General features: G+C 39.8%; 1 protein-coding gene across 2 annotated transcripts; it reads left to right on the top strand.

Moving 5' to 3' along the window:
- Positions 1 to 830: 830 nt before the first annotated feature.
- Positions 831 to 6,268, top strand: LOC134876141 (caspase activity and apoptosis inhibitor 1). Of its 2 annotated transcripts, none has more exons than XM_063901012.1 (6): positions 831 to 1,081; positions 2,214 to 2,405; positions 3,102 to 3,186; positions 3,288 to 3,333; positions 3,412 to 3,479; positions 3,566 to 6,268. In XM_063901012.1, the coding sequence occupies exons 1-6, from the start codon at positions 986 to 988 to the stop codon at positions 4,042 to 4,044; spliced, it is 966 nt and encodes a 321-aa protein (XP_063757082.1). In that variant the 5' UTR covers positions 831 to 985; the 3' UTR covers positions 4,045 to 6,268. The 2 variants fall into 2 exon arrangements, with proteins under 2 accessions (XP_063757082.1, XP_063757080.1); XM_063901010.1 differs by having other exon boundaries at positions 2,211 to 2,405.
- Positions 6,269 to 12,149: the final 5,881 nt, after the last annotated feature.

Here is a 12,149-nt window from a genome sequence, read left to right as displayed (position 1 = left end):
TTTTATGTGCGTTCCGTATCACAGTTTTACATAATTGTTCATAGGTCATGCATAGTACTATATCCACGATAGACAGTACTTATTGTTGCCTGCAAACATGTGTTATTATCATATGACCCCAAATTCCTTTGTAACAAACATAAGGAAGAAGCTGCTGGTTTAACTGTGGCGGCTGAATGATGTAAATGAGCCGCGGCAGAGGGTTCGAAGGCATTCTCAGTAATGAATTCGATGCACAGTATTTGATGAGGCAGATGGGACCTGGGAGAGGGAGAGACGTTGTGAAAGACAGGAAGAGCATTTATGATTGACTGTGGGAAGTAATCTGGGGGAGCTTTGAAGTGTGAAATGTTGATGATGGGACACAGTTTGAATGTGTTTACACTTCCATCAGCAGCTTGAGAGGTCACAGGGACCGCACATCAAGGTGCAGCAGAATACAGCCGACTGTGCAGATGTTGGAGGAAAAGGAAGTGAGCAGCTCTGTTGTTGCAGACACATGATGTGAGAACATGTGAGCTATACTCACTAATTATGGACATATGGGTATATTCTAGCACTGCAAAGCTCATTTGTGTTTTGTAAATGCAGTAAAAAAAAACATCATGTAAATAAACAATGCTTAAAGGCCTAAACGGTGTGAACTGACTGGGATACAACAACACAAACCTCTTTGGATAAATGTTTTTAGTAGGGTGCTGCGGAAGAAATGTACCACCGTTTTCTGGTTAAATAATGGCCAAGGACTGAGATACAGAAAGACGCAGCACCGCCCTGCCGGTAGGTGGCGTCGACTCAGCCAAACTGTTTCAAAAGAGGAAGTGGTCGCCTTCTGATGACATCTTTTGCCGCGACATTCAACATGGAGGTATAGCTCGGGATAAAATAGCTCTCTGTTACAGTGGCATTGTTTTCCAGCTCTCTGTAGAAGCACAGGTGTGTTTCAGCTTTCTTTCGGTGTGCTTCCGGTGTGTTTACCCTAATAATGCTGAAGAAGAAGGCCAGCAGCGCAGAGAAGAGGCGGAAACCGTCTCAGACTGAAGAGCGATCCGAAAACAAACGCAGATGTGCGGAGGCAGAGGTAACAGTTTAAGCTATTGTCATGCTAAGTTCATGCTGTGTTTAAGAATTGGAATATTTTATACATGTTCCTGTAAGCTGATGCTAAGATACATAATTCAATTAATGGCGTGTTTACCTTTTAAGATAGATGTATATTTGTTGAAATCCATTAAGAAGTTCCAACACTGACATACCAATGTTCAACGTTCCTAGTGTTCTCAGGTGCCATTTGTATTAGCTTTAGACTATCTGGTTCTGATACTATCAGAATTCTTAGCTACGGTTCTGAGAGGTGATCAAATTAAACTAAGATATATATAAACCTTTCTATAAACGTTAGAACCCTGGTAGTCTGTTGTCCGCGTCATCTTTGGATATGCCGAACATGAAACATTTATCAGGCTGGTACTGGTTTTTCTTTAAATAAATCAGAATACCTTTAATAGTCCCACAGAGGGGACATTTGCATTGTTACAGCAGAAAGAGCCAAAGACAGCTTAATGTTACAGCCAAGATACTAATATATACACACACACACACACACACACACACACACACACACACACACGGAGCACACAATTGCAAAATACACAAAATTAAAAGCATGCTGTTTTAATTGTTGATAGTATTAAGCTGTGTCCATCAATGGCAACCAAGATATGCCTTACAGTTAATTGACGTTTTTGATATCTTTTACGTCAAAGCCTTAATTTAACTTTTTTTGACCCCGGGTTGAAATGTTCCCATTACATTTAAGTGATGTATAACTGCCAATAAAACTTCAGAGCCGAACGTGAAGTCTTTAAATGTCTAGTCTTCTTAGTCCAAAAGTCCATAATCTAAAATTGATATATAATAAATCTCCTCGCCTTGAACCTTAAGTAAGAAAACATTTGAATAAATATATAAAATAAACTGACAATCAGCTTATTTCAATTTTCATTTGGTTAAGTTGTGAAATTCCAGGAAGTAAAACTGAGTTGTTCAATGCCATGGGTTGTAGGTTGTTTAAATAACATTGAAAAGCTCTTACAATATAACTTTCACAAAAAGTCTAAATAGTCTGCATACCGTTGAGTTACTCACACACTGTTAACATCTTCATTGTCTAAGTATCTACCTCCAGAGTAACATTTGGTTTCTTGCAGCAGGGCTCTAAGGATGATCTGGCGGACGCTGAGCTGGACCGGATCGGCAGCGACATCGAGGAAGGCGGGTTGGACCTCACCCTGCCCTTCCAACCCATCACCGCCTACGTCTCCGACAAGAAGGAGATGCTGCAGCAATGTCTGCACGTGCTCGGGGAGAAGAAGCTCCGCAAGATGCTGCCCGAGGAGCTCAAGGTGAGGGTTGTGTATGGAATACTAACTCATGATCTTTGCATGCTTGGAATAAGACCGGCAGGATGTAAAATCTACCATTGTTTGACATTTTGAAACTTTAAATTGCTGAATAAAGGGTGTAAAGGGTATTTGTGGAGAAATCTGCCTCATTTTCTCAACTGTTTAATTTTAACTTTGGACCTCTCAAAAGGTCTGCGCACCACAAACTTAATGAGATGTCTTTCGCGTTGACGCAGTATTTGCTGACTTCAGTCTTTGGTTTTAAGGACCACATTTTGTGTTGTAAATCGACATTTGTGGCATTTTTTTGTACTGTTGGACACACCACCATTCATCTGAAAAGCAACACCACCTTCAGGTAGGGATCATTGCAGGTAAAGGTTTGTTCCATGACTTCCATCTTGCTTGTTTTATGTCACCTTTTTAGTTTTCCAGATCACATAAGTCAGATAGAGAATTGCTGCTATGTATGTTAGTTATTTAACATACTGTACCTTTTTTAATCCATATGTGAGGTGTGGGTCAACTGCAGAAATTGTATAAACATGTTTTAATGAAATGTATCAGCTATGAAATACTCGGCTAAACTAACACTAATAACCTATAGCTATAAGAATGTACGATTCTGCTGTATGCTCGGAGGCTGTTAAAGCATCCCATCATTAAAGAAAGTATTAAACACATTATCATTCACAGGATTGTAATTTAGAGGAAATCCAAAAGATGTGCTGGGAGCAACTGGAGCCCATCTCAGATAACAATCTCCTTCAGATTCTAGCAGGTAAGAATTCAAGTCGTGTGCAAGTTTTTCCTACAAACTATCTTGAAACAATATTTGAAATGCTACATTTTCAATCCCTAAAGCTGTTGGTTGTTCTTTAGGGGAAGACCTGACATCTGGGAACACAGAAGAGACTCTAGAAAGCCAGTGAGTGAAATTATTTTAAAAGAAAGTACAGTGGCAATCTTACATTTCCCATACTTTAATATGTTAATTTCTTTATAGGCAAGACAATAATGTGGACTCTACATCTAGCTTAAAAGAAACGTCAAAACCTGATGACCCTAAACAAGGTAATTCAAATGCAAAGTACACTCGACTACAGGAAAAAGATTTTAAAAGGAGCATTTCAAATAATAATGTGCAATTCTCTCCACAGAGGGCTCAGGTGAGGAGAGTGACGTCCTCAGTATAAACGCAGACACTTACGACAGTGACATAGAGGGGCATAAAGAGGAGCAGGGTAAAGCTGTTGACGGGGAGGTAAAGGCGACTCCTGTAAACCCAGCTGCTGTAAACCCAGCTACTGTTAACCCTACCCCCACTACCGCCCCCCCTACCGCCCCCCCACCTGCAGAAGCAAAGAAAGACCTGCAGAGCGACATAGACCGGAGTGTCAGTGAGATCCTAGCCCTCTCTGCGGGCACAGAGGAGGCCAAAGAGCAGAGTGTGGCCCCTCCTCAGTGCACTGATGTTAGCTCACCTGTTGCTCCACCCGTGTTAGGCCGGGCCCCTGCAGGAGGCCCCCCCTCCCTGCAGCAGCTGGAACTCTTGGAGCTGGAGATGAGGGCCAGAGCCATCAAGGCCCTGATGAAAGCCAGTGATGGAAAAAAGCTGTGCGTGGCAAAAAATGTTTAGTATGTTTTATGTGTCCTTGGTTTACACATTTAAGGACCTGTGTTATTACTCCATATTGGAATGTTCTAGCAGAGTGTTTTATGAAGAATATAACACATTAAGACCTGTGCGGCTGAATAAAAGATTAACATTATAGGGGCTGGACATGTATTGGTGTGTGGCCACTAGATGGCAGTGTTAACCTGCGGTTCAGTTTAGGTGCTGTGTATGAAAAGCAAGAGGCGTTATCTACTCACATTCCAGCCAAATGCTCAAGTTCTTTTCATCATTATGTTATTTAGATATGCAGTTCGTCGTTGTTTGAGTTTCTGAGCATATCAGACGGATATGTTAACTCATAAAAAGACAGCTTTAGTAGCAGCAGTGTTGTGAGGTCATTTACCTGCCGTGTCTTTGATCGAACTTACTATTCATGCACAAGTAAAAGTAGTAATCTGTTTCTCGTTTTTATATTCTAAATATTAAAGGGATGCTTAACCCTCAAAAATAATAATTTGATTATGATACTTGCAACAAATTAATAGAAAGTGTTTAAACGTAGTGCAGTTTTAATGGATGCGCAACTTAAATGAATTGAGATTTTGGATTATTGTTCATGAGTTGTAGGAGAGTTTCAAAAGGATTTTTTTCATACAGTTTGACGTTGCTAAAGGTGGCATGCATTTGCTTCTGTTCATCACCACTTTTACTTTTTTTCATTTTTGAGGCATGGCAGAAAAACTAGGTTGTTTCTTGGTAATACATTGTGAATCATTGATGAAATGATCATTTTTGGAAGTGAGGTACTCCTTGTAGGCTACTTTCAAACAACAGGTTAGTAAGGTGGTTGATGGGTGCAAAAATGCTACAACGGGACAAAACATTTCCATAAGACGAAGCGCTCTGCTTGTTGACATTTGTGGTGTTTTGTATTTGCAATGTTTTCGTTATGAGGTGCATAAACTAGAGGAAACCCATGATTCCTCTAGCTGGTAATATTTTGTAAATGATGCAGGTGTTGTCAAGTTGGTGAAGATGTTGCTTCGTTTGCGTGTGTTTCGGAACATTTGTGTTTTTATATGTTCATAGTTTCTGAAGCTGCAGCACGTTTCTCCTACTGTAAATGTTTTGGACCATTGGAGCACTTTTGCACCCGTTGGCCACCGTAGCTGAGGCAAAGACAACAGAAACAGTTCCCATAGAGTAGTATAAACTATGTATAAAGTGAAATAGTTCTGATTATTTTAGAGCAGCTGACCTCAGCTGTACCTGTTGATCTTTAATCCAGCAGAGGAACTTTTAAAATGTTGTCCTGCTCTTCCTCGCTTCCTATATTGTGGCTGTAATTTATTTCTTTGTTCCTGTAGGGCTTTGCTGTGTGTGCAATTACATGCAGATGCAAAGAAAACACAATGACACGTTTGATAAGAAGCCAGGTGCCTGGGTATTTGCATTTAAAAGGGGGTTAAATGTGTGCAGGTATCTTTAGAAGCGGAGAATGTCTGCTTTAGAAAAAAAAAAAGGTTATAACAATAGGAAAGTGCTGGTAGTGTGAATGATTGCTGAGTATTCATCGCTGTCATTTCCCCGCTATTAGAAGGCCAATTATGATTTGATAGGAGCAGATAAAAGGCTTTTGGAGCAGTCGCTTAAATGAGCGGTCTGCAGGGCGGAGTGATGCTGTTTTGTTCAGCGAGTTCTTTTTCACATGAACTCTGTGATCTGTGTTAAAAATATTGAATGGTGCGATTATGAAAGTCAATAATAAGGCTGTGCAAAAAAGTTTCCGCGTGTCATTTTACTTCGGGGTGAACGAACGAGTGTCCTCGAGAATTATTTCAGGATGGTTTAGTTTTATCCTGCTTTATGTTTAACTTTCCATCAAGCTTTTGGAGCAAAACTGGGCTCCACAATGTTCTATTCTTTGCCAAAACAGAGGTTTATCAACAGAGCTGACCTTTGTGTTCTTTTTGTTTATTTTTGTGTGTGCAGCGAGGGTTGCAGCCTTGAGTCGTTGCTGTTGCAAATTTAAAAAATGGCCAACTATTTTTACTTGCTCATGTTGGTTTTGGAGCACATTTTCATTTTTCTTTGTGCTTTCACTCTTGATATTTATGCTTTCAAAGTCTTTGGCTACAGAGATTTGAAAAACTAGCAGCTTGCATGTTTTTAAAACTCCAGGTGTTACTGTCTTTTTTTAAAGGGCACATCGTGTTTGCATAAATAAAGTGATCTTTTTCAAATATCTTGTCTAAGACACTGTTCTTTTCTGTATTAAAAAAGAAAGATGTACTTTTATATTTTTCCCCGTGGGGAAATTCGAGAATTCTGGATTTGACCCATCCTAGTCTTTGGAGCAGTGGGCTGCCATATGTACGGCGCCCGGGGAGCAGTGTAGGGAATGGTGCATTGCTCAGGGACACCACGGTAGCACTTGGTCTTTCGGAACTTGAACTGGGGACCTTCCAGTTCTCTGGCCAAGGCCCTAACCACTTTGCCACCAACGCCCAATTAAGTGTTTACATTTAAAAGGTCTGGCTGACGCAAGGCTGTTCAAAAACGTTCTGTGCAAAAGATAGATTAAATAACAAAGCTGTCCTAGTGATGTTTAGGTTTGTTTTTCCTGTGTGCAGCAAGGGTTGCAGCCTTGAGTCTTCTTTAAATAAAAAATGGCAGGTCCTTATGTTGGTTTTGGAGCACTAAATCATAATTCTTTGTCCTAGTGCTGTCTTAAATGTGTCCTTTTGTTAAATGTGTCCTTTGTTGTTAGTGGCCACAGAGAACTTCTAAACTAGTAGCCTGCACGTTTGTAACATTCTAGATGTCTCTGTCTCTTGTTTTGCACATTTTCATGATTTATTTGTGCTTTTTTCTTATTTATTTGTATCCTTTTTTATTTGTTTGGTTCTTTATGGCTGCAGATAATTGCAGAGCTAATAGCATGATGTATGTAAAACTCTAGATAATGGATATTGCTGTCTTGTTTTTATAACGACATCTCAGGAGATTAAATTTAAAAGCTCTTCTGTAGGACTTAATGATGAGATTTCCCTAAAGCATGACTCGTTGTATTTCATTTTGTAATTGCTACTGCATTGGAAAAAAGCATTATATTCATCTGAAAGAGACTCTACTAATAGTGACTTTTTATTTGTTCTCTCTGGCCTTGAATGGTGTCTCTAAATGGAGAAACATGACAGTTGTGGTGGTTTTATCCCAGCTGTGTTTTCACTTCATTTGTAGATGCGTCTTTCTCACAGACGGGTAAAAGCTTTGCAGGCTTTCAGAAAAATGCAATTGAAAAATAAGAGCTCCTTTTTATTTTCGGTCACACTCCACACTCCCTGAGAGAGGTTTGATATTCCTCTCCTGTATAGCATCAGCATTTTGAGAGCTCCCTCCTCCACTGCCTCCGCTGACATCTGACTCCCAGATTCAGTGCATGCTCTCTGTTTCTCTCTCTGCATGGCTTTGACTTCGCTGCATTTAAATGGAGCATTAAAACCATCAAACAACCATTGGCAGCCTGTCGGAGGGGGGAGCAGCAACCCAATAAAATGCTTCTGAAGGATATCAGAGTGACTATCATATCGGCATAATCAAATGAAATATCACCAAATTACATCAGAGCAATACTCTCAAGCAACATCCTCCAAAACACTGTGGCCTCATGGGAATTTATTCACCACTAATAGACTAATCTACGGTTAATCTTCAATCAGTAAACATGACTGCCCTCCCTCTGAAATGATCTATATGCAAACTGAGGATTAACTCTTTTAGCACCCCAGATAATTATGAGAGCAACGGATTATGTTTCTTTCTACATCAATAAACACTCTTTTTGTTCAACAACTCTAAAAGGGGGAATAAAATGCAGATTATTTTTTTTAAATACCAGTGGACTTCAATATTAAAGGACTGTCGTCATGACCTACTTATGCAGCCATTGATTAAAGAAGGTTTTGCCTTGTGGATGGATTATGATACCCCTTTTTGTACTGAAGTATTGGTTCTAGCTCACTTCTGGTGCCTTTTTGGTTCGCAGTTGGTTCAATGTACGGTTTTCCATCAACCAGAGCCCAAATGGTGCTGCGTCATGGCGTCACCGTTCGATGCTCATGTTTTAATCGTACAAATCCAGATTTAATTTGAAGAATCACTTCTCCGGCTTTATACTCTTTTCGAGACTGACTTTGTTGATTGTGGTTCAGCAGCATTTGTTGAACGGTGGAGTGATATGCTGCTCATCCACCAGCATTTAGCCTAAGGTTTATTAACAGGAGCAGCCTTTTAAGTGATTCAACGTCACACAAGCAACTCATATTTCCCATCCCCATAAGTGAATGTGTTTTTTTACTGTTTGTCATCATAACACCGTCATTAAATCATCTATTTTTTCCATTCTATGAAATAGTGTTAGTTTTATAATTGTTTTATATATATTTTACTTCCTTGTATGTGTGAACCAACTTGGTAATGAAACTGATTCTGATTCTCGAAGTTAGGTAGTCTGACTAGTTGTTGCCATCATATGTGGGTGAAGCTACTTTCTACTAGCATATTTTACAGCATATTTTTCATTATGATTTTACTTTTGATAGTCTGCAATGGCAACCTGTGTAGCCCATGTACTGATTACAGCTGATAGCTGCTATAATAAGAAAAAACTGAAGGAAAGCTTATGACGCTGAAGCAATGTGCTGCCCTTCAAAATGGTCATTAGCAGCGAACGAGTGTTCAATAAAAGTATGATGAAAATAAACATTACTACTCTTATGCCGGACTTAACCCTGTGACATATTTGGTTCATGGTTCTTGTCCATCAGTTTGTTGACTTCAAATGCAAAGCAGTTAACGGGGCCGGCTTTGGTGGAAACCCGAAAAAATGGTTCAAAATCGAGCACCCACTTCGAAATTGGCCCTGGAACCACTTTGGTTTTAAAGAGCTAGAATTCATTCTCATCACACCCAGTTTCTGTGAAATACACACCTACTCTTTACAATGCAGCTTCACACTCCCCATTTGTTGGAAGACATTGAACTGTCATATCCTGGCGCAGTGCCATTTATTTATTTTTTATTTTGATGATTTATATCCTGCAGAAGCACAAACGGCCCGAGCAGAGTAAATTACTTTTGTCAGAGTTGTGATAAAGCCATCAGATATCTTCTGTGCAGCAGCTGGTGTGTGACATGAGTGATGTCAGGAGAGCAGTTTATATCCGGGCGAGTTTCTGTCCGTCTTTATGAAGAAGTCACGTTCCTCGCCTGTTTTAATGGTTCTGTCGTCTGTTTTAACTACTGCAGCATGTAGCTCTCCTGGGTAACCGCTCTCCTGGGTAAACGCATACTGTGGGTACAAGAGATACAAGAACATGATGGTATATGTGTTTTCATTTAAACGTTCAGATGTCTCTTTTGATTTTTGTTCCTGAGACACCTTCATTTAATGGTGAACAACAACAAATCATCACCTTTAGTTATTAGCTCATTTCTCTTCTGGTTCTTTGCAGAACAAGCGTAATATTCCTTTAGTTTTAGAGTGGATTTAAGACAGTAAGTCAGAAATATGATCCTAAAGCAACATGCTACAAGTCATTATTAATAATAGAAACTTCAGACTGATGCTTGAGGTGAGGCACTACAAATTAAAGTTGAAACATCAACCCATCATATCTTTGAGTTTCACTTTTAGCAGTCCCATAAAGCAGTCCTATTTTGCCCTTTTTGGTGTTCCCTTTTCTGTAGTGTTTTCTATAGGTTTTAGTGCATGTAAATGGTCTGCAAAAGTTAAAATATCTGTGTTCCCTCCATTGGCAAAATCCCCTCCATTGAAGTCCTTTATTTACTTCCAGAACATAGTGACATCAATATGGAACACTTTCACTTATATTGGCTAGTGCGCCAACACATTTAACATGATAGGCTAAGGGGTGGACATCACTAAGCGGTTGACCAATCACAACAGAGCCGGTTAACCAATTAGAGCAGACTGGGCTCTGGTTTCAGACAGAGGGTGAAAAGAGGTGCTGCAGCACAGGCAGTATGAGAAAAATAAAGAGCTTTTTGAACATTAAAGCATGGAAATTAGAGTCACCAAATACTAATATGAACCTGGAAATTAGCATGTGTCTTAGAGTATTTAATATACAGACAACGCAAGAATATATCCACTAATAAGCTGTTTGTATGTTCGATAATAAACCTTGAATCTTGAGAAATAAAATGTTTCTTCATATACAGTACAGTGAAAAGTAACTTACATCTTTCATTGGACAAATATGTGCTTTATTTTGTTTTACATTGAGTGGTTGTGTGTGTCTTTATAACAAGTATTCCCTCCATTGTTGTGTTTTTTTTTCTAAAGCTGTTTAAAAAGTCTGATCAGTTTTGCCTTTGAAAGGGAACTCTTTGTACCTGTAATGTTAAAGTGAGCGCAGATTTAATGAAAACATTAGGGACAGATTTTAACATGTCCTTCCTCTGCAGGAGGAGGTGTTGCATGCTGGGAGGAGAAGAAGAGGAGGCTGTTCATCTCCATGTCAGAGTGCCTGAAGCTTCTGCACAACTCCTCGGACCTGCACGGCCTGCATGAAGAGGTATGTCTGCACACAGCGAGGCTGCACATCGTCTTTCATTTACCGACTCCCTCTGCAAATAACTCAGAGGAAATCAATGCTGGCATATTCATCCATTACACAGCAGAACACAGGAATGTCATTGTGAAATGAATGCGCCGCTACGAGCTCAGGAAATGAACTATTTGTTTGTCAGAGGCTGAAAAAGTCGGGCACTTTAATAACGATTTCTGTGGGATTAATCAAGGTGAGTGTGAAAGTCCCACATTAATCAACAGTCCCTCTGCATTCACTTTAACCAGCCCAAACTAATCAGCAGCAGACCCCACAGCACTTCACTTATTCAGCATTTGCACCATTCCTCCTGCAGGGACTGTCACTTTGGGCAATTAAAGGTCATACAGAAGTGTTGAGTCATTTCAAAATGATCCATCATGAGTCACAGCAAAGGTCCTTAATTTTGATAACCTCACCTCTAACTGCTCCGAGGACTCATCAGTCACCCCAGTAATGATCTGTCATAATAGTGTGCGTGATTTGTGTGTGAAGACATGCAACAGCTTCCTGCCACTGAGTGTAACACCTCCTCCTGTATTATTGTACAGCACTGTGGAGTCATAACGGCTGATGTTTTATCAGAGTTTTATCACTGGGGCTTGGACTGCATAATAGAATGTGACTTAATGAAAGTGAGCAGGGTAATGTCTCCCCGCAGCGGAGTGTGCTTGTGTGAAGCTGCTGTTGTTCTTAACCTCATCACCAGCTGATGGAAGACGCACAGGGTGTTTCTTATTTTTAATTTACGCCTGATGAAATGACTCAGCAGTTTAGAAGTGATTACAGAAGTACATTTTATTACACGGTGCTTTTTTTATTCTGTGCTGCAGGAGGAGGTGTGTGGAACAGGAAAAGTTAACCATGAGGGTTGTGAAATAGATCTCGCATCACACCATATTGTATCGTATGGTATCTTACCAAATGGTACCGTATCCCAGTGGTTCCCATCCAGGGGGTACATAGAGAGATTAAGGATTGCAATTTATTTCCACACAAAGGAACATTTTAAAATCAATTTTCATAAGCCTGGTGTCCCGCCCCCAGAACTATCAACTCATGAAAGACAAGCAAGCCCAAGTGTCTTATTAAAAGCTGAAGCCTTAACAAAAGATGTGAAACTGCTGAGTGTTATTACTGCTAATATTAAGTGAGTCTTAATATTGGTTTTTTCCACCGGCAATAAGTGTAAATGTCAAGTTTAAATGCATTTGTATTAAGGCTGAGTTATACAAGTGATTTTTGAATGGGTTGAATACAATTACAAAGGGTTTAATACAACAAACAAAGGAAGGTGAATCACCACAGAAGAGTGATAGAGTACTTATTAAATATAATAATATTAAAGAATGGCGACCAGCTCAAGGGGCACATGACTCAAAAAAGGATGAACCACTGGTGTATCCTATCATACTGTAATGTACATTATCGTATCATAACTTATCGTAATGTTTCAGACGGTATTGAATCGTACTGTATCGTTTCTTGACG

Source organism: Eleginops maclovinus, chromosome 14, assembly GCF_036324505.1.
Source record: "Eleginops maclovinus isolate JMC-PN-2008 ecotype Puerto Natales chromosome 14, JC_Emac_rtc_rv5, whole genome shotgun sequence".
Classification (NCBI taxonomy): domain Eukaryota; kingdom Metazoa; phylum Chordata; class Actinopteri; order Perciformes; family Eleginopidae; genus Eleginops; species Eleginops maclovinus.
This window is presented reverse-complemented; position numbering and strand designations above follow the sequence as displayed.

Bases quoted from the DNA above. Each gene is read 5' to 3' on its own strand.
- LOC134876141 (XM_063901010.1), top strand. From the start codon at position 986: ATGCTGAAGAAGAAGGCCAGCAGCGCAGAGAAGAGGCGGAAACCGTCT. The intron at 3,334-3,411 runs GTGAGTGAAATT...ATTTCTTTATAG, and splicing joins GAAGAGACTCTAGAAAGCCA to GCAAGACAATAATGTGGACT. The intron at 3,480-3,565 runs GTAATTCAAATG...TTCTCTCCACAG, and splicing joins ACCTGATGACCCTAAACAAG to AGGGCTCAGGTGAGGAGAGT.